We start from the raw sequence: 23,821 nt of genomic DNA, 5'->3' as shown, positions 1-23,821 counted from the left end.
CTGCGTTGACTACGTCGTCGTCCGAGGACACATTGGTTTCAGGATAATAACTTTAGTTTAAGTGAATAGATCTTCATGAAATTTTTCCAGAAGGTTCAATACTACAAAAGAAAGATTGGGATTGATTTTGGGGATGATGGTCCTAACCAGTTAGGAATTAGGGGCCCAAAAGGGGCCCAAAACAAGCATTTTTAGCTCATACCTTGGCGTCCGTCGTCGTCTGTCGTCTGTCGTCTGTCGTCTGTCGTCTGTCGTCCGGCGTCCGGCGTTAACTTTTACAAAAAATCTTCTCCTCTGAAACTACCGGGCCAAATTAATCCAAACATAGCCACAATCATCATTGATGTATCTTGTTTAAAACTTGTGTTTTTTACCCGGACAACCAACCAAGATGGCCGCCATGGCTAAAAATAGAACATAGGGGTAAAATGCAGTTTTTGGCTTATAACTCAAAAACCAAAGCATTTAGAGCAAATCTGACATAGGATAACATTGTTTATCAGGTCAAAATCTATCTGCCCTGAAATTTTCAGATGAATCAGACAACCCATTGTTGGGTTGCTGCCCCTAAATTGGTAATTTTAAGAAAATTTTACTGTTTTTGGTTATTATCTTGAATATTATTATAGATGGATATAATCTGTAAACAGCAATAATGTTCAGCAAAGTAAGATTTACAAATAAGTCAACATGACCAAAATGGTCAATTGACCCCTTTAGGAGTTATTGCCCTTTATAGTCAATTTTTAACCATTTTTGGTAAATATCCATGATCTTTTACAAAAAATCTTCTTCTCTGAAACTACCGGGCCAAATTAATCCAAACTTGGCCACAATCATCATTGATGTATCTAGTTTAAAGTTTGTGGGTTTTTGACCGGGCCAACCATCCAAGATGGCCGCCATGGCTAAAAATAGAACATAGGGGTTAAATGCAGTTTTTGTCTTATAACTCAAAAACCAAAGCATTTTGAGCAAATCTGACATGCGGTAAAATTGTTTATCAGGTCAAGATCTATCTGCCGTGAAATTTTCAGATGAAGCAGACAACCTGTTGTTGGGTTGCTGCCCCTAAATTGGTTATTTTAAGGAAATTTTACTGTTTTTGGCTATTATCTTGAATTTTATTATAGATGGAGATAAACTGTAAACAGCTATTATGTTCAGCTAAGTAAGATTTACAAAAAAGTCAACATGATCAAAATGGTCAGATGACCCCTTTAGGAGTAATTGCCCTTTATAGTCAATTTTTAACCATTTTTGGTAAATATCCATGATCTTTTACAAAAATCTTCTCCTCTGAAACTACCGGGCCAAATTAATCCAAACATAGCCACAATCATCATTGATGTATCTTGTTTAAAACTTGCGTTTTTTTACCCGGACAACCAACCAAGATGGCCGCCATGGCTAAAAATAGAACATGGAGGTTAAATGCAGTTTTTGGTTATTACTCAAAAACCAAAGCATTTAGAGCAAATCTGACAAGGGGTAACATTGTTTATCTGGTCAAGATCTATCTGCCCTGAAATTTTAAGATGAATAGGACAACTCGTTGTTAGAGTGCTGTCCCTAAATTGGTAATTTTAAGGAAATTCTGTTGTTTTGGGTTATTATCTTGAATATTATTATAGATAGAGATAAACTGTAAACAGCAATAATGTACAGCAATTTAAGACATAAAAATAAGTCAAAATGACCAAAATGTTCATTTGACCCCCTAAGAAGTTATTGTCCTTTATAAACAATTGTTAGCAATTTTCATAAAATTTGTAAATTTTTACTAACATTTTCCACTGAAACTACACGGACAAGTTCATTATAGATAGAGATAATTGTAAGCAGCAAGAATTTTCATTAAAGTTAAAGATGTACAAACACATCACAAATACCTAAACACAATTTTGACATGAACTGTCTGCTTCCTTTGTTTAATTCACATATACCTAGGTGAGAGACACAGGCTCTTTGGAACCTATAGTTTTAGTTTCAGGAACTTGTGTAGAAGTATTTCAATCGTCTGAAATTATACCGCAATGCTTAAAACCACAAGTAGAGGGTTTGGATTCACTTTAGGGGTTATGGGGCCAAAGTTTAGGAATTAAGGGCCAACAAGGGGTCAAAACAAGCATTTTTCTAGTTTCAAGGCATTAACTTATGTGTAATTGTATGGATCTCTCTGAAATTGTACCACAATGTACCATATAACAATGGGGAGGCTGTGATTAAGTTTTGGGTTAATTGCCCAAAATATGTAGGAATTAGGGGCCAAAAAAGTCCAAAAAGAAGCATGTTTCTAGTTTCCAAACAATCATGACAATAACTTGTGTTTAAGTGTATGGATTTCTCTGTACTATGTACTACAAGGTTCAATACTGCAATGGAAAGCATGGGATTAAGTTTAAGGGTTATTGCTCCAAGGGGGTTTCAAAAAGTTGGGGGGGGGATTTTTTTGAAGGGCTTTCTTTTTTTTCAATTTTTTTCAAATTTTGAATTTTGAAAAGTTTCAAGAAGAAATCTTCAATTGCACAGTATTGTGCAATAGATTTGTTAGATCTTTGACCACATTAATTTTGTGACAAAAACCTTTATAATGTCAAAAGTTTGATCACAATCCAAATTAAGACAGAATCAAGCTTGAATATTGTGACCAAATTTGCCCCAACTTTCCAGGGTTCAACCACTGGGGTCGTATAAAGCTGCGCCCTGCGGAGCACCTGGTTTTCTGTTGAACTAATAATATTATGAGAAAAAAAAAGTCATATTGAAATAAAAAAAGAACTTAATTACTAAAATTTATAAATTGTAAGAAAAACAAATTTTTAGTTGTCTCTGTCCACGATTGCTATTCAAGTTTTCAATGAACACTATCACTTAGAATGACCAAGCAAGAATTTTGACAATTCAAAAGCTTTTCAGCGATTTTTTTATCAAACCAAGGAGGTTATATGACCTCCTTAATCAAACGGAATATCACGAATAAAGTATCTAATTTCTTTTTATTCAGCGATATACGAATTTAAGTGTACTACGAAACGTCTTTGATTCTCTATCCACGAAAATTGGAAAATTGATACCCACGAAAATAAATGAATCCACAGTAAGACAATACTATTTATCAAATACCAACCAAGTTTAAATTTTTGTATGGCTGGAAGTGTTTTGTATCCAAGGGCCGTTCCATATACTCTAACACAGGACCGCAACTTGAACTTGCCATTATTTTGGCGGTGTGAAATATTAGTTTGTATACGTTTTAATTGTATGCAGGTCTTACGCATTGTTACATTTTGTTCGATATGCCTTGCTTAAACTATGTGTTAATGAAATAGTCTGAAGAACAAATACAACAATATAGAATAAGCATATACACTGAAACAGGTGTCACTTTTTGACAGAGAATCCAATTTAAAGGAAAATGTTTATCAACTGTAACAATGTATGAGGTGATAAATAATTCTGCCATTTTTTTATAACGGGTTAACACGACAAAAGACAATGAAAAACTTAAAAGTGTAGGATCACAACTATGAACTAGACTTTTTTGTACTTCTTTTATGACATATGTGAATTTTATTTTGTAGTATTCTTGCAATATTGGGTCAATTCCATCCTGACCTATTGTAAGGTTGTTTATGCAGGCATTCCAAAGATCTTGTTTGTTGCCACTCACAAGGATAAAGTATCACCGGTAAGTGAACTTATGTTAGCTATATATGAGTTAGTTATTGTCATTTGAATACTTCAATAATGCGTACAATTAGCCTCATAAGAGCTCTTATGCTTACATAATGATGTCATGCCCATATGTCTTAAATTGACCAAACTCTGTGTAAAACTACACGTTTGAAAGAACAAGACCCCCATTGATTTGTCGGTAATACATAAAGATCATATTACAGGGCCTACACACAGAAATTTGATATGTTGATACATCTCATTTCCATGGAGATTATTTGATCCTGCCACTCTCAGTCATGGTCTGTTGACCTCAAACAATTGCTCAGTTTAAAAGTCAATTTTATTTAAACACATATGTTATCAATGAGAAACTGTCATAAATTTATTAAGTTAAACTTTGTATGCACCTGCCGTAGGGGAGGGGGCATTTAGTTTTACCCTTGTCCTTATGCACTTTCGTATGCCCGTAAGTCCCAACATTGGTTCCCGTCCTCTAACTTTAATTTGCCTCAATCAAATGTTATGAAGCTAATACACAATGCTTATTACCAAAACTGATAAATCAAGTTTGAATTTTGTAGGCTACACTTTCGCCGTTTCAGAGATATGCCTTTTAAAAATGGAAAAAAATGTTGATCTTTTTGTTTCTGTTCTATAACTTTAGTTTGCCTCAACCAAATATCACGAAACTTATACGTAGATTACCTTAGCCATATTTGGCACAACTTTTTGGAATTTTGGATCCTCAATGCTCTTCAACTTTGTATTTGTTTGGCTTTATTACTATTTTGATATGAGCGTCACTGAAAAGTCTTATGTAGACCAAACGCGCGTCTGGCGTACTAAATTATAATCCTGGTACCTTTGATAACTAATTATACAAAATGGTTGTTACCACAAAACACAGATCAAATTTGGATTTTGATTGTGTCACTTTTACTGTTATAGAATATGCTCCTTAGCAAATGGAAAAAAATCTAAAAAAAATAGTTTCTGTTCTCTTACTTTATACAATGCTTAAGACCAAAAAACATAAATCAAGTTTGAATTTTGTAGGCTATACTTTTGCTGTTCTAAAGCTATGCCTTTTTAGAAATATTGATTTTTTTGTTTCTGTTCTCTAACTTTAAATTGCCTCAACCAAATTTAAATATAACGAACAGTATGCACAATCCTTACTAGCAAAATAATCAGATCAAGTACACATTTGGGTAGTGTCTCTGATACAGTCCTTGAGTTCTGTGCCCTTTCAGAATTGGCATCATGTGTGTACCTTGGACACATTCCCCATTTATTTATAACTGCTTATTTATATCATACAATTTTTTTTCCGCGAAAATACTGAAATTACTGGCTATTAGGCTTTTTTTATAGTTTGAACTGTTTTAGATTTATTGCCAATTTATTAAAATATATTTGTTTACAAGTGTTTAAAAACTATGTAGATAGTACAATTGTGAATAACAAAAAACATCTTCTAAAAATATTCTAAACACCTTAATATCACTGTATTCCCCTTGGAATGTAAGATTAAACAACTATTAAGGAAGTTTGCTACTCAGTTTCAAAATAAATAACTTTTCATAAAACTAGTTTATATTGATAGGGGATTAATTAAGGAACCAAAAGAGCAAACAAATATATAGGTCAATGTGCTTGTTTTTTTTTTATATAATAGCCATTGACATTTTGGCGGGAAAATGGTCTCTCTTGACTGATCAAAGCTTTATCATTGACAAGTTTAAGTTCTTAAAAACATTTAAAATATAATTAAAATTGTATAAGACTTTAACAGATGGCTTATCAATATACATGTAAAATATTTGTAAAAAGAAAAATGGTGGTCGATTGGCATATTTTTTGAAGGCATTCGAATGGATAAAATCACAGGATTCCGTAAATCTGACAAACAATCCAAAACATGACAAGCAAACATCCTTAATAGTTTCGGAAATATCTTTAAAAGTATAAGAGCTAGGCTAAAGTTGTAAATTGACCTGTAACAGTAGAAATGTCTACTCTGAAAATTTGAGATCAATCTAATTATATAATTGTAGTTGGAATATACACCCATTGAAGATGCTATTAGATAATGATGTGCGATACAAACTTTTTACAGCCTCAAGTTTATTATACCCCACGCAACAAAGTTGCAGAGGGTATAATGTGTTTGGCCCATTTGTCTGTCTGTCCATCTGTCCGTCTGTCAGTCCTGTTTCTTGTCATCGCAACTTCTCTCAAACCACACACCATAATTTCATTAAACCTTTTCAGATAATAAGGACATACTATCTAGTTGTACATATCGACAGGAAATTACTATTCAATTATTTAGGAGTTACGTCCCTTTGAACGTATTGGCCTCAATGTACTATTGCAACAGTTTGTCATTGCAACTCCTCTGAAACCGCATAACAGAATTTCATGAAACTTTGTTGATAATAAGAACATACTATGTAGATGTGCATATCGACAGGAAATTACGATTCCCTTTTTTTTCTTACACTTATTTTATTTCTCCAATGACATTGTGGGGACGTGGTGTATGTGAGTGCACTCACTAAGGGTCTTTAATTTATTTGGCAACCTTTTTTATGTTTTCATAGGAAAATGTTGAGACACGACGTGAAGAGCTTTACAGTGGAATTGAGGAGTTGTTTAAAGACCACGAGGGACAAAATCATCTGGTCCTTAGGCCTCTAATATTTGTTAATGCAAAAGATCAAGATGACCCAGAAATAGGAGTTCTGAAGAAAGCAATTACAGAACTTACATTCAACCACCCATGTTGGGGTGAAAGAATGCCCAATGCTTGTGTTCCACTAGAGCTTGAGATCGCTGAATTAGTGGCAGAAGGAAAACAAATTATGTCATTGGTTGAAGTTAAAGAATTAAATGCCATCAGCGAGGTGTCTGTCCTGTCTCCTGAGCAGCTGACTGATTTCCTTCATTACCAACACTCTCTTGGGAAGATTGTTTATTTTGATGCCCCACAGCTAAGAGATAACGTTATCATCAGTCCCCTTCTTATGGTGGAAGTTATGAGATCTTTCATTACAGGTGTGTATATATTTTCAGTGAGTAGTGATAATATGGCTGGTAAAAAACCAACATACCAAAATATTGATTACCGGCAATTTTCCAGATCACTGAGGACTGTTGAACGGTGCCCTATATTAATCTTTTTGTTGTTTTGTCAGAACTTTTATGTATTACAGTAAGTCAAAATTTATCATTTTTACCTCACCTAGCCAAAAGGGTCATGTGAGCTTTTTTCATCACTTATCGTCGGTCGTCCGTCGGTCGTCTGTTGTTAACTTTTACAAAAATCTTCTCCTCTGAAACAACTGGGCAAAATTTAACAAACGTGGCCACAATCATCATTGGGGTTTATAGTTTAAAAAAAGTGTTCGATGACCCGGCCAATCTACCAAGATGACCGCAATGGCTAAAATAGAACATGGGGATACAATGTGGATGTTAATTTGCTTATATATCTGAAATCTACGCATTTGAGCAAATCTGACATGAGGTAACATTGTTTATCAGGTCAAGATTTATCTGCCCTGGAATTTTCCTACATATCAGACAACTCGTCGGGTTGCTGCCCCTGAATTGGTAATGTTTTAAGGAAATTTGCATTTTTTGGTTATCTTGAATATTATTACATATATAGAAATAAACTGTATACAGCAATAATGTTCAGCAAAGTAAGATCTACAAATAAGTCAAAATGACCATAATGGTAAATTGACCATGTAAAAAGTTATTGTCTTTTATAGTAAATTTTTTTCGTAATTTTTTGTAATCTAAAAAATATCTTCTCCTGAAACTACTGAGACAAATTAAACCAAACTTTAAGATATACAAATAAGTCAACATGATAAAAAATGTGGTCAATTGACCCAATAGGAAGTTATTGCCCTTTAAAGTCATTTTTGATGGAAAAGCGAGTCATAACGATCTACATTCCGTCGTCGACGCCATCGTCGTTTTAATAAATTTTAATAACTTTCTTAAACTATCCTGGATTTCTACCAAACTTGGACAGAAGCTTGTTTATGATTATAAGATAGTATCCAGAAGTAGATTTTGTATAAAAAAATATCCTATTATTCTGTATTTTACTTATAACTGGACTTAGTTTCTTTTTAGGTAACTTTTTTTTTAGGTAACATACATGACATAACTTTCACTCTGTGGTTAAAGTTTTAAAATTTTAAAACTTAAATTCTTAAACTGTACTGGATTTGTACCAAATTTGGACAGAAGTTTGTTCATGTTGTTTATGATAAAAAGCTAGTACATGTATCTATATGGAAATTTTGTAAATAATTATAAATTTCCTGTTTTTCCGTATATTATTTATAAATAGAAAAGTTTTTTTTTAGTTTCAACTGAAACGGATATTTATAATAGGTATAAAGGTTTAGGTATAACTATAAAACTACATAGTTTCTAAACATAGAATATATCTGAACAATGCATAGAAAGTTTGAAAATGCAAGTATTCATATCCGGGTTTCAATTAAGGACCAACACGATTATGTTTGACACAAAGTGTAGTTGTTATATGCATACTGCAACTCTTACAACTGTCAAAACATTATCACATATCAACTATTGAACTATTATATACGATGACTGGGAAATAAAATTCAGACGTAGCCCGGCCAAAGGAATGTATTATTTAAATCAAGTCAAAATCTATCAAAATACTTTTAAATTAAAATACAGGTATACTAGTAGTAGTACACTTTACCCCGGAAAACAATTAAACATAAAGTCAAGATCAAAGACGAGATGTCATCATGGGTGCCTGTCATACATCATATTTTGTCACTCTCAAGTGAATCTTTGAAAAAAATTGAGAATGGAAATGGGGAATGTGTCAAAGAGACAACAACCGGACCATAGAAAAAACAACAGCAGAAGGTCACCAACAGGTCTTCAATGTAGCCAGAAATTCCCGCACCCGGAGGCGTCCTTCAGCTGGCCCCTTAACAAATATATACTTGTTCAGTGATAATGAACGTCATACTAATTTCCAAATTGTACACAAGAAACTTAAATTAAAATAATACAAGACTGACAAAGGCCAGAGGCTCCTGACTTGGGACAGGCGCAAAAATGCGGCAGGGTTAAACATGTTTATGAGATCTCAACCCTCCCCATATACCTCTAGCCAATGTAGAAAAGTAAACGCATAACAATACGTACATTTAAAATTCAGTTCAAGAGAAGTCAGAGTCTGATGTCAGAAGATGTAACCAAAGAAAATAAACAAAATGACAATAATACATAAATAACAACAGACTCCTAGCAGTTAACTGACATGCCAGCTCCGGACTTTAATTAAACTGATTGAAAGATTATGATTTTATCATATAAATATCAGGCACAATCCTTCCCGTTAGGGATTTAGTATCATACCATCAAACCATATATGAGAAGAACATAACCCGTGTCATACCAACAACTGGTTTTTGAATAAATGTGTTTAGTTCCGTTGCAAAGACCCTATAAGTGAATCAATATTAACGCGAACATATGCAATCTTGAATGACCTGACAACAGTATCGTAACCATATCCCTTTTTAATAAGTCTATTTAAAGGTTTTATTAGTTTCTGGGGTGAATACTGACATTTTTGTGCTTTATAAAGAATGTTTCCATAAAAATTTGATGTGAAATATCTGAACGTATAAGAAGTCTGCATGTTGAGCTATATTTACGAATGATGTCCTTATACCGATGATTTAGTAAATGTTTTGACTAGTTTGTGATATCGAAATCCCTGGTGTTATAATTTTTCAGTACCGTACATAAATGTATCTCGTTAAAATCTAAAACATTGTTACATACACGAGCGAATCGTACAAGTTGAGTGATATAAACACCGTAAGATGGTGACATTGAGGGAACGTTACCATCTAAAAATTGATAATTAACGATGGGAAACGAAAAATCATCTCTTTTATCATACATTTTAGTATTAAGCATTCCGTTACTCATATAGATATCAAGATCGAGGAAAGGGCAGTGGTCATTGTTAGTATTAGCTTTATTTAAAGTAAGTTCAACAGGATACATTTCTTTAGTATAGATACTGAAGTCGTCATTATTGAGAGCCAAAATATCATCCAAATATCTAAAACTATTATTAGATTTGTTGATCAGATGTTGTTTCGATGGGTCTTTGCTGATTTATGTCATACATTGTAACTCATAGCAATACAACAAACAGGTCCACAAAAAGTGGTGCATAGTTAGTCCTCATTGGAATTCCGATAACCTGACGATATACGGAATCTCCAAAGCGAACACAAATGTTATCTAATAAAAATTCAAGGGCATGTATAGTATCAAAGCATGTCCAATTGACATAGTTCTTTTGTTTATTGCTACTAAAAAATGACCTAAAAGAGTTTAAACATATATATTCACATTCTGACTTTTTAAATGCCCATTGAATTAGGTGTGTAAAATTTTCTTAATGAGAATGTGAGGCAAAGTGGTATACAGGATAGAAAAATCAAAACTTTGAACAGATTCAAAATATTGAGGTTAATTTCATAATGTTAGCACATCTGTCATCACTGGCATCATTGTTATAGAATTTTTTTACCCATTATAATGAATATTTACGAGAGTTGATATTTTAAGAGAACAACAATATATTGTTTCAAAACATATAGTTTTCATTGTGCAGTTTTGTAGACCTTTGTTTGGATTATGAATTTGAAAACAAGGGATGATATGTTTCCAAATTGGAAAGAAATTAATTTTGATTATCAATAGCTTTGAATACAGAATAAGGAAATAGGACATATAATTATTAAGATAAGTTTTTTTTCTGGTGCTGATCGAGGTAAGATAAATAGCATTTATAGAGAAGTAAAACAAATATATTTTGACATTTATTTCAAGTCTGAAGATTTTATTTTTATTTCCATAGATGTTGTATTCTGGCCAAAAACAGATAAAACAAGGAAAACCTTCAAAAAGATGTCTGAAAATGGAATGATACAAAAATTAGACCTCTATCAGATTTGGGAGCAAGAAGACTTTCGTCAGATTTTACCATTTAAAGAGTACATATTCGATATGCTGATACACCTTGATATTATATCAGAGCAACGAAGATATGATACTAATACGGGAAGTCGGTTAACAGTGGAAAACTTCTTTGTTCCCTGTATGCTAACTAAAAGAAATGACACAAGATTCATGACCCATGAATGCACACCAGAGAAAGCCATCAGTCTAGCTTTTGTTTTCAAAGGGACAATTATACCACCAGCCTTACCAAATCGTCTCATTAGCGCATGTCTCAGTATGTGGACTGTGAAGACATATGAAGGAAAACAACTCCTGTTTTCAGGATTCGTTGGTTTATCATTCGATAAGGCACATACTATTGTTGTCTGTGTTGCAGGTAACAAGATATTGCTCTACATCGTCCACAAAACCTCCAATGGACTGATCGTACCAGATATTGCCACTGGTATAAAGGAATGCATGTTTACAACATTAGAGAGAATCTCAGAATTCTATAAGTCCACAGTCCAAGTCTCCTCTATCAGACAAAAACTACCCTTCCACATTGAATATGCATGTTCCAGGTTAGAATGCTATATAACCGAAGAGGCAACATTCACAACTGATGAATGGATCTGTGATAAACATAAGATTACACATACTAAAGACAAGTGGAATATTTGGATTCAAGATCAGGTATACATAAAATGAAGCTTGTATTCTAAGATTTTACTTTTTCATTATGTCGTTCCTCTGCTAAAGTTTTCTATCTGCAGTATAAATTACGATGTGTAAAGTATTGGTTGCAGTTCGAAAAGTAATATCATAAAATTACTGAACTACTAGGAAAACTCGAAAACAGAAAGTCCATACTTAAATGACAAAATCAAAAGCTCAAACACATCAAACGAATGGATAAAAATAGTCATATTCCTAAATAGGTACAGAAATTTTCTCATGTCGAAAATGGTGGATTAAACCTGGTTTTATAGCTAGCTAAACCTCTATTTTGTATGACAGTCGTTTCAAATTCCAATAAATTGGCAACCATCTGTGAACAAAACAATAGGACATAATAGGTTAACATGTTGAAATAGGGTTACAGCAGTCATTATGGTGTTATAATCTTAATCACTATAAACACAAACACAAATGTTACACAGAAGCACAAACAGTCATATAGACAAAGCACATGAGCAAAAATGAAATGAAAGAATGCAAAAATACCAAAGAAAATATTTGTCATACACTTTTGCGAAAAACACATTTAATCTATTTCCGTTTTATAGAATTAAGTGATTGATAGTTTTGATTAATATTTAAATAGACAAGAATCAGTATTGCTTTTAACTATATGACTAATTATTAATTATTCTTATATTGATACGTAATTCGCACTTTGTTTCTTCTTATAAAATAAAACATTCCATGTCTATGCTTTTTTAAATAATCTATAATCATAACAGCATCAGTATGTACTTCAGTTAGAAATAACAAACACATGTAGCATATCTTTATACCACTATTGTCATTAGTGTATGTATATGGAGTAATATCTTGTTTCAGACAAAAGAACAATGTGAAGAGAACTGTCCAGGTAAATATCATTAAACTGTTCAATACAATGGTTCAACTTCTACGGTTAAGCTTTTATAGTGTCAAAAACATGCGAGGACTTACAGTGCATTTTTAATAATCCGTTGACGAATACACAAGTTAATATATTGTTATGACTTCTTTTATAACGTTTCCAAATAAGGGTATTGTGCCGTATTTTATAGTTCAAATATTGACACACACTGTTATGAGTGGGATATCAGAACGGGCTGTTAATTTTCTTTTTTGAATCTTTCATATTGATACCTTTTATGGTTGAATTTACAGTATGAGTTTTTCTTATTGTTGAAGGTCATACAGTTATTTATAATCGCCTTCATCTTTGTTATTTGAGTTCCGGAGAATAGTTGTCCAACTGAAAATCATAAGACCCCTTCTTTATGTACCCCCAAGGGTGACTAGGGAATATAAATATGGTCACTTAGTCTTCTTCAGACCGGCAGTAAAACACTTGTTAAAAAGGGGCAACTGTTTGGTTGTGCGGGATGTACAAATTTGCAGCCACATCCTGTCAGAATGGAGACGTTAAATCAGATGTTTCATGTAAAGTGGCACAATCTTTGCACATTAAAAATCCTTTCATCATTTCTTTGAGAGGTGGCCTGTTACAAAGGCAAACTTTTTGTTCCTATCCTGAATGTACCCTCATTTTCCAGTAGCAGTCCAAATTACCCCAACAATCATCCTGTATGGCCTCTATAACAAGACTGGCATATTAGATTTATTGTTAACTTGTTCTCTTCCTGGACATGTATGAAATATTTGCCACTTGACATTAAGCAATCAACAATCAATCAATGCTTGTTTATATAAATTCTCTTGCTTTTAACATCAACTTCTTTTTATGGAACTAACAGCTACACTTAAAATATGTATATACATAGTTCTTGTATTAGTCAGAAAAAAAAATCTATTTTGTGGTGAATCATTCTGATGGTTATATAGTTGACGTAAAATGGGGTAATCAAAACAACAAAACCAACAGAATTGAACATCGTCATAGCCAAACATTAAAAACAGCTAACATAGAAATAGTAATGATTAAACATTTCACAAAAACTATTGAACAACATGACCCATCTAAATGCAGGATTAGATGACAGTGTTTCTACTCAAATTAAATGCAGAAGATACCAGGGTACATTCACAACTCATAAGTCAAGATAAACTGACTTGAATAAGTGTTTGTGTTCTTTGGATACAGCACTATTATTTGACAATATAGTGACTATTATGTTGGCAATTGTTTATTTAAACTGTACATTTAAAATTGAGAATGGAAATGGGGAATGTGTCAAAGAGACAACAACCCGATATTTACAACTTAATTACATATGTATTATGATTTATCCAGTTGATATACATAGTGTTCACTTGTATCAGTACAATAATTATAAAATTTCAAACTACTGTGGTTTCATTTAATTTCGTTGGTATCATTTTTTGTGGATCAAGGAAAACTTACATGTTCATAGATATTTGATTTCGTGGTTTTGCAAAAGTCTATAGAACATGTGTCATCCGTTGAACATTTCATTTCGTTGTTTACCTTTATCCACAAAAAATGATATTCAACGAATAAAAATGAGTCCACAGTACCATACGTATACTTTTGTTGCATCCCTTCTAAAAATAGCAACACTAAATTTAGAACCTTATACTATTAAGCAGATCGATCAGGATTTGATTCTCTGTATAAGAAGCATGTTTTGTGTATGCATAGGTTTACATGACGATGCCTTGAATCAGATTCCGAGTGATATTGAACTTCAAAGATTTGCATCAGCTTGTGACGAAAACACCATACGTGAATTGGCCATACATCTTGGTATGAAGTTCAAAGCATGGGAAGAACTTCAACGGAATAACCCTGATTATATTCAGATTGTCAAGTACAGAATTCTGGTCAACTGGAGAGAAAATTTTTCAGGAAGATTCATCAACATAGCGAAGGCTTTAACAGAGATGAAACTAACTACACATATGTTGTGTCAGGTAAAGTAACACACATGAAACTAACTACACACATCGTGTGTCAGGTAAAGTTACACACATGAAACTAACTACACACATGTTGTGTCAGGTAAAGCAACATACCTGAAACTAACTACACACATGTGTTGTGTCAGGTAAGGTAACATACATGAAACTAACACCACATGTGTTCTGTCAGGTCAAATAACAAAGATAAAACTAACTACACATATGGTTTGTCAGGTAAAGTTACAGATATGAAATTAACAACACATGTTTTGTCAGGTAAGAAGCAGAGATTAAACAAGCAATACCAATGTTTGTCGAGTAAGAAGCAGAGATTAAACAAGCAATACATATATTTTGTCAGGTAAGAAGCAGATAATAAAGAAGCAACACATATGTTTTGTAAGAAGCAGAGTTTAAACAAGCAATTCATATGTTTTGTCAGGTAGGAAACAGAGATTTAACAAGCAATACATATGTTTTGTCAGGTAAGAAGCAGATTTAAAGAAGCAACACATATGTTTTGTAAGAAGCAGAGATTAAACAATTAATACATATGTTTATATGTTTTGTCAGGTAAGAAGCAGATATTAAACAAACAATACATATGCGTTGTTGGGTTAGAAGCAGAGATCAAACAAGCAATACATATGTTTTGTTACGTAAGGAGCAGAGATTAAACAAGAAATACATATGTTTTGTAAGAAGCAGATATTAAACAAGCTATACAAATGTTTTGTTACGTAAGGAGCAGAGATTAAACAAGAAATACATATGTTTTGTAAGAAACAGATATTAAAGAAGCAACACATATGTTTTGTAAGAAGCAGAGATTAAAGAAGCAATACATATGTTTTGTCAGGTAAGAAGCAGATATTAAACAAGCTATACAAATGTTTTGTTAGGTAAGAAGCAGAGATTAAACAATTAATACGTCTTTTTGTCGGGTAAGAAGCAGAGATTAAACATGCAATACATATGTTTTTTCAGGTAAGAAGCAGATATTAAACAATTGATACATATGTTTTGTCAGGTAAGAAGCAGAGATTAAAGAAGCAACACATATGTTTTGCCAGGAAAGAAGCAAATATTAAAGAAGCAACAAATATGTTTTGTAAGAAGCAGTTATTAAACAAGCAATACATATGTTTTGTCAGGAAAGAAGCAGGAATTAAAGAAGCAACACATATGGGTGTCGAGTAAGAAGCAGAGCTTAAACAATTAATACATAAGTTTAGTCAGGTAAGAAGCAGAGATGAAACTAACAAAACATATGTTTTGTCAGGTAAGAAGCAGAGATTAAACAAGCAATACAAATGTTTGTCGAGTAAGAAGCAGAGATTAAACATGCAATACATATGTTTTTTCAGGTAAGAAGCAGATATTGAACAATTAATACATATGTTTTGTCCGATAAGAAGCAGAGATTAAAGAAGCAATACGTATGTTTTTTAAGAAGCAGAGATTAAACACACAATACATATGTTTTCTAAGAAGCAGAGATTAAACAATTAATACATATGTTTTGTCAAGTAAGAAGCAGAGATTAAACAATTAATACATATGTTTTGTCAAGTAAGAAGCAGAGATTAAACAATTAATACATATGTTTTGTCAGGTAAGAAGCAGAGATTAAACACACAATACATATGCGTTGTTGGGTTAGAAGCAGAGATCAAACAATTAATGCATATGTTTTGTCAAGTAAGAAGCAGAGATTAAACAATTAATGCATATGTTTTGTCAAGTAAGAAGCAGAGATTAAACAATTAATGCATATGTTTTGTCGGGTAAGAAGCAGAGATTAAACAATTAATACGTATTTTTTGTCAGGTAAGAAGCCGAGATTAAACAAACAATACATATGCTTTGTCAGGTAAGAAGCAGAGATTAAACAAACACTACATATGAGCTGTCGGGTAAGTAACAGAGATAAAAATAACATTACATAATGTTGTATCAGTAAAAGTAGAAGAGGTAAACTACATTTGTAACTACGCATATGGTGTGTAACGTAAATTAACAGATATGAAACTAACAAGACATTTGTCGTGGCAGGAAAAGAAGCAAAGAAGAAAGTAACAGCACATATGTCGTTTAAGGTAAAGTAAGGTAGATGAAACGAACAAGACATACGTTATATCAGGTTAAGTAACATGCATGAAACAAACAAGACATATATTTAGTCAGGTGAACTGATATGCATGAAACTAACAAAATTGTTCAAAAAAGCAAATTAACAGATATGGTATGTCAGTTCAATTACAATAACGTGTTTGAATCCTTATATAGTATTTGAAATGTATACATATATTTTGTGATATTTGTGATTCAAGTGTCAGATATTGTTTAAATAACGTCAGCTAGTTTCTCTGTGATTGATAGTGACATGTTGTAGCCTTTACGTTTGTGGTACTTGTTATGTTACATATAGCTATCAGTTGTGTTAGACCATTTGTCTGATGACACAATATCAGCCACTTCGTTCATAAGTCAAAGAAAAATCCCGATTGTAATTATCAAGTTCAGTGTTATATCGGATCTATATTGTAGTATTATCTTGCAATTTAGATAGGTGTTATTATTCAACTTAAAGTTCACTCTTTGTTGGCTTTTTAAATCAAGATCAATCATTCTGTTTTGTCCGAGTGATTGATGGTTTGTAAGATCTTAAAACATCCATAAAGGAGATAGATAGCTTCAGATTATATCTTATAATCCAACTATTATAATCCAACTATTATAAATATGTCATTGAAAATATAGGTATTGTTAACTACCGATGCTCAAATAGTTGTAGGGTAAACTGAAAATTACTTTCAGATATAGTATGAACATCGATTTTCCTACCATGTAACTTCTTAACATCAATTAATTGATTTAATTTACAAACTAGATGCTTATTAGTTTTCTCATTTTGCCAAACAGTAAATTGTCGTTAATGTAGTTAATGTTTAATACTGTTCCCTTACACCGGTATGGGCATAGCGTTTTCCAGTATGTGCGTCTGTCCTTTTAATATTTGGTTGCTATCTATGAAGTTGTAGTCATATCAACTTGAAAATTAAAAATGAATTTGTAATATATCTAATTTACTAGAAATCATTTTTGTAGGTGAAAAGAATCCGAAAGGGAAAATGCGGTAAGTATTTTAATGATTTGTTTGTTAAAAAATAACAATGAAAGTAGCACTAAAAGTTGTCTTTTTATACACCTATGGTCGACAATGTGTTAATAAATGTACATAATATAACATAGAATATCTCTTATAACTGTTTTAAATTTTCATACATTTCTCAATCTTCTGGTTAAAAATATTTCAAACTAAAAATTGGTAAAAAATGTTTCGCAATGATATAGAAATTACAGGTGCAATGGATGACATTAGAATTATACTAACTCTATAAGTATATTCACTGGTAACATGTCCATTATTTTGTTCTATCGTTCTTATTTGACTTGATACAAGATGCATGGGCAAACATTTGTGAACAAATGAATGTTTCTGTTGTCATTTTTTGTAAATTTTTGGTATATTTTAATACCATACTAATTTAATATTCGTTCTTTTTTTCTTTTTTAGCTCACCTGGCCGGAAGGGCCAAGTGAGCTTTTCTCATCACTATCTGGCGTCCGTCGTTGTCCTGCGTCCGTCGTCATTAACTTTTACAAAAATCTTCTCCTCTGAAACTGCTTGGCCAAATTAAACCAAACTTGGCCACAATCATCATTGGGGTATATAGTTTAAAAAATGTGTGGCGTGACCCAGCCAACCAACCAAGATGGCCGCCATGGCTAAAAATAGAACATAGGGGTAAAATGTAGATTTTGGCTTATAACTCTGAAACCAAAGCATTCAGAGCAAATCTGACGAAGGGTAAAATTGTTTATTAGGTCAAGATCTATCCAGCCTGAAATTTTCAGACAAATCAGACAACCTGTTGTTGGGTTGCTGCCACCAAATTAGTAAATTTAAGGAAAATTTTGCAGGTTTTGGTTATTATCTTGAATATTATTATGGATAGAGATAAACTGTCAACAGTAAAATGTTCAACAAAGTAAGATCTACAAAAAAGTCAACATGACCAAAATTGTTAGTTGACCCTTTAAGGAGTTATTGCTCTTTATAGTAAATTTTGAACCATTTTCCAAAAATTTTAGTATTCTTTTAAAAAAATCTTCTCCTCTGAAACTACTGGGCCAAATTTAACCAAACTTGGACACGATCATCATTGGGGTATCTGGTTTAAAAAATGTGTGGTGTGACCTGGCCAACCAACCAAGATGACCGCCATGGCTAAAAAAAGTACATAGGGGTGACATGTAGTCTTTGGCTTATATCTCTGAAACCAAAGCATTTAGAGCAAATCTGTCAAATTATAAAATTGTTTATCAGATCAAGATCTATCTGCCCTGAAATTTTCAGACAAATCAGACAACCTTTTGTTGGGTTCTGCCAAAAAAATAGTAATTTTAAATAATTTTTTGCAGTTTTTGGTTATTATCTTGAATATTATTATAGAAAGAGATGAACTGTAAACAGCAATAATGTTCAGCACAGAAAGGTCAAATGACCCTTTAAGGAGTTATTGCCCTTTATAGTCAATTTTTAACAATTTTCATAAATTTTTGTAAATTTTTGTAAATTTTTAGAAAATATTTTCCACTGTAATTACTGGGCAAAGTTCATTATAGATATAGATAATTGTAGCAACAAGAATGTTCAGTAAAGTAAGATCTACAAACACATCACCATCACCAAAACACAATTTGTCATGAATTTATCTGTGTTCATTGTTTAATATTCACATGGACCAAGGTGAGCGACACAGGCTCTTGAGAGCCTCTAGTTCGTAAATCTTAGTAATCTTTTACAAAAATATTCTCTTCTGAAACTACTGGGCCAAATTAATCCAAACTTGGCCACAATCATTATTGAGGTAGTTAGTTTCAAAAATGTGTCTGGTGACCTGGCCAACCAACCAAGACGGCCGCCATAAAATTGTTAATCAGGTCAAGATCTATCTGCTCTGAAATTTTCAGATGAATTGGACAACCCATTGTTGGGTTGCTACCCGTGAATAGGTAATTTGAAGGAAATTTTGCTGTTTTTGGTTATTTTCTTGAATATTATTATAGATAGAGATAAACTGTAAACAGCAATAATTTTCAGCAAAGTAAGATTTACAAATAAGTCAACATGACTGAAATGGTCAGTTTACCCCTTTAGGAGTAATTGTCCTTTATAGTCAATTTTTAATCATTTTTCGTAAATCTTAGTAATCTTTTACAAAAATCTTCTCCTCTGAAACTACTGGGCCAAATTAATCCAAACTTGACCACAATCATCTTTTGGGTATCTAGTTTAAAAAATGTGTTAGGTGACCTGGCCATCCATTCAAGATGGCCACCACGGTTAAAAATAGAACAGGGGTAAAATGCAGTTTTTGGCATATACCTCAAAAAAAAATTCACATGGATCGGACAACCGGTTGTTGGGTTGCTGTGCCTGAATTGGTAATTTTCAGGAAATTTTGCCTTTTTTTGTTATTATCTTGAATATTATAAAAGATCAAGATAAACTGTAAACAGCAATAATGCACAACAAAGTCAGACCTAAAAATGAGTCAACATGACCAAAATGGTCAATTAACCCCCTTAAGGAGTTATTGTTCTTTATAGTAAATTTTTAACAATTTTTATAAAATTTGTAAATTTTTACTACCATTTTCCACTGAAACTTGATTGGGCCAAGTTCATTATAGATACAGATAATTGTAAGAAGCAAGAATGTTCAGTAAAATAAGATGTACAAACACATCACCATCACCAAAACACAATTTTGTCATGAATCCATCTGTGTCCTTTGTTTAATATTCACATAGACCAAGGTGAGCAACACAGGCTCTTTAGAGCCTCTAGTTCTGTATTTGTAATGTCTGCTACCCCTCATTCTCTAGTGGGACAGCCCATCTTTATGATGAAATATGTCATAAGATTATGACACATAACATTTTATAGTCCATTTTGTTGTGTTGCGAGCACCTGAGATCACTCAAGTTTTTAGTGGGGTTAGTGTTGCTTAGTCTTTAGTTTTCTATGTTTTGTCTTCTGTACTGTAACTTGTCTGTTTGTCTTTTTATTTTTAGCCATGGCGTTGTCAGTTTCTTTTCAATCTATGTGTTTGACTGTCCGTCTGGTATATTTCGTCCCTCTTCTTTAACAAATATGTATTTGTTTGAAAAGGGAAGTGACACACACAGTTTATTTCAATTGGCAACTAGTGACAAATATCATACATCATTGAGTTCTAAGATAACTATTGGTCATGAATGTTGTTTGAAAATATAAAAAGTGTTTTGATTAAGTAAATTAAAAATGAACACCCCTATAAAAAAACTATGCATTTATTTACCTAATTACCTAACAGCAAAGCTACAGGGGCCTTGAGATTTGCACTTTGTCCGTTCGTACTTCAGTGTTCAACACTTGTATTTGCATTCCTGTGGATATTAATTTGATAATTGATATATAGTTTTATCATGATGCGTTATAAACAAGTTTAATTTTGTTCTATTCTAAGGATTTTGAGCAGAGTAAGGGAACTTAAGAGTTAGAACAAGCACACAAGTAATCAGTTTGCTAATTTTTTTGTCATGCATGAAGATTTAGATTAGATATGTGGTACATTTGTATATAGTTCTATCTTGACATGTAACATACTGTAAACCAACTTATTTTCGCGGATACTTTATTTCGCGTTTTGCTGTTTAATTTCACGATTTTCTGATTTACTAGATGAAGTCTATTAAGTAAAGATCCAAATTTTACACATTCGCGACTATTTATTTATATTCAAGTTATTTTTCTACTTACGAAAGTCAAGCAAATAAATCGCTCGCGGAAATAAGTTGGTTTACAATTTTTTTTTAGTGTGGATGCATTTTTAGCAGAGTTATGGTTTTTGGACTTAGAAAATGCATGAACATAATAAGATTTTCATACCATTTTTTCGTCATGCATGAATATATGAATTTGATACTGTTATACAATCATAACAACTTATAGATGGTGTTCGCAATTTGCTTCGTTGAGATGATTTTGTTATCAATATGTCTACAACTCATTAAGTGAAATCGTATTCACCCAAAAAAAATACATATGCATTAGTTTAAATTTAGTGTTCAATATTTGCACGAGGAGAATAACATTTAGACTTTTTTCTATACAGAAACTATTCTAAAGTACTGATCAAATTAGCATTTTGTTTCAGTACAAACAATTTTTAACCGGTATGCATGGGGACCATGTTTATCCGTGCACACTGTTTGTTCAAAATTATTACAAACGGCATCCTTCAAGACGAATGATTTTTTGTCGATCTGCATTTTGTTGGAAAAGGGAGTATAATAAAGCGAGTATAATAAAGCGAGTATAATAGTACTGTGTTATAATTCCTGTAATGAACTGTGGATACATTTGTTGGATACTAATTTTCGTGGATATCGTGGAACCACAAATTTAAATATTCAACGAAATACAAGTTTTTTTTAGGAATGTTTGCAGACTTTGCCAAAACCAGGAATACAAATATCCACGAATATGCAAGTTATCCTTAATCCAAGAAAATGAGTACCAACGAAAATGAATGATTCCACAGTACATATAAATGAACTAATACAGCAGCTATCTCTGGCTAATTAAAGTTTTCTGTGGAATGCTTTTGACATATTTCAATGAAGAAGTAATAGATTTTGAGAATCAACATATGTAAATGGAAGCTTTTGTTAATTAATACAGTTACACATTTATGAATTATTATGTTTATACAAATATTCATTTTTTACAGATATTAGTGATGAATATTTGGATTTGATTCCAACAGATGAAATATTGGATGAACTAGCACAAGTCATAGGAGTAGTATCATTCCAACTGGGTATAGAATTAGGATTATCCATAACATCTTTAGATACCATTCAATACAACAATGGACGGGATTTAGTCGCTCAATGCAAAGATATATTATTCCAGTGGAGAGAAGATCAACGAGTGAAGCCAACCATTGGTGTATTGGTCCAAGCTCTGGTTAATATTGAAAGAGGTGCTTCATGTTTAGGGGAAATAATTAAAACAGTAGGTGTGAAGAAATACATTCCACACGAGAAAAAAGAGAAGGAGGGAAAGGTTAAGACACTTCTGAAAAGATTTAATCCTTTTCAAAAGAGGAAAAAGTAGCAGAGCTTTTGCTTAGTATAATTTTTTCAAACATTTTTTCGTCCTGCTCGAAGTTATTGACTTGATATTTGTTTACACAATGACAAGTTATAAATCATCTTAATATTTTTTTACAGCACAATAACTTTAAAACAGACAGAGGACTATGTATTGTCATGCACTACTCTCAGAATGTTAGTTGTCATCACTTTGAATATGCAATTAATAAGATTTAGTTTATCTTGTTGATTTAGTCATCCCATGTGACACTATACTGATACTTTTTATAGATGAGGTAACAGCTACATTTGGTATTTTTGTTATTTGTTTTTAAAACCAACCTAGCTTATAATTTGATACGCCAAACGCAAGTGTACTCTACACAAGACTCAGTTGGGAAGTACGGAAAACCAAATCAACTTCAATTAAAGTATTCCGCATTTCACTTACATAATACAATGCTACTGTTTATCTCCTTCAATCATAGTAATTCAGTTAAAAAAAATCATCTTAATTTGATCCTGCTGTTTTTATTTCATACTAACCTGTATTCAACATGATGATCTGACTTATACATTAACCTTATGTATTAATGAGGTCTTAATCTAGTTGGTCTTATTTTAGCCTAATTATGGCAATGGTACTTTTAATTACTGTAAATTAAGATATTATTGCTGGCATTTATTATTGCAATTTTGTAATGCGATTTAGATTTGTGCAATATTGAGAAAAATCTTATTTAAATTATATAAGATATTTTTATTTTATTTTTTTTTGCTATTATAACCCTTTCGCATTTGTCGCAATAATAAATACATCGCAATAATTTCTGAATTTACAGTAACAAAATATATGTGAGTTTTCTCTTTAATTGTATACAATTATCTTATCAGGGGTACACATAATTTTGTAACGAAAGTTGCATACATGGGAGATCTTGATGTGATACACCAAAGCATGTATTTAGATTTTGGATATTGGATCATGATAAAAGACCAATTCAAAAATCATTCACCAATCACCACACTCATGTTATGTCAACAACCTATATTGTGTCTAAAATTAAAATCGTGATTCAAACCCAAATCTGTATCAAGTTGGAATGTAGTTTCGATACTTGCCCCAACTTTTCAGGTTTATATCTCTGAATTCACATAAAGCTGCACCCAGTGGAGCATTTTATTTTTTACCAAGTAACGTAAGTTACCTGATAAGAACAGTTTTTTCGAATTTTTTATCTTTTTTCACATTTTTCAATTGGTGTGAGAAAAGTGTTTCTCGTCTC

At 32.3% G+C, this 23,821-nt stretch overlaps 2 protein-coding genes across 2 annotated transcripts in view; both read left to right on the top strand.

The window, feature by feature from the left end:
- Nucleotides 1–23,207, top strand: part of LOC134699496 (uncharacterized) — a 29,437-nt gene extending 6,230 nt beyond the window's left edge. The window contains exons 5-11 of the mRNA XM_063561100.1: nt 3,585–3,691; nt 6,288–6,741; nt 10,640–11,418; nt 12,289–12,319; nt 14,063–14,334; nt 17,434–17,461; nt 22,169–23,207. Of these exons, the coding sequence (XP_063417170.1) occupies nt 3,585–3,691; nt 6,288–6,741; nt 10,640–11,418; nt 12,289–12,319; nt 14,063–14,334; nt 17,434–17,461; nt 22,169–22,557 (2,060 nt within the window). The 3' untranslated portion in view covers nt 22,558–23,207. The remainder of the gene's footprint in view (nt 1–3,584; nt 3,692–6,287; nt 6,742–10,639; nt 11,419–12,288; nt 12,320–14,062; nt 14,335–17,433; nt 17,462–22,168) is intronic.
- LOC134699495 (uncharacterized) overlaps nt 1–23,821 on the top strand; it is a 427,645-nt gene that overhangs the window by 115,248 nt on the left and 288,576 nt on the right. The gene's annotated exons all lie outside the window — the stretch shown is intronic.

The sequence above is a fragment of the Mytilus trossulus genome, unplaced genomic scaffold (assembly GCF_036588685.1).
Source record: "Mytilus trossulus isolate FHL-02 unplaced genomic scaffold, PNRI_Mtr1.1.1.hap1 h1tg000070l__unscaffolded, whole genome shotgun sequence".
Taxonomy (NCBI): domain Eukaryota; kingdom Metazoa; phylum Mollusca; class Bivalvia; order Mytilida; family Mytilidae; genus Mytilus; species Mytilus trossulus.
This window is presented reverse-complemented; position numbering and strand designations above follow the sequence as displayed.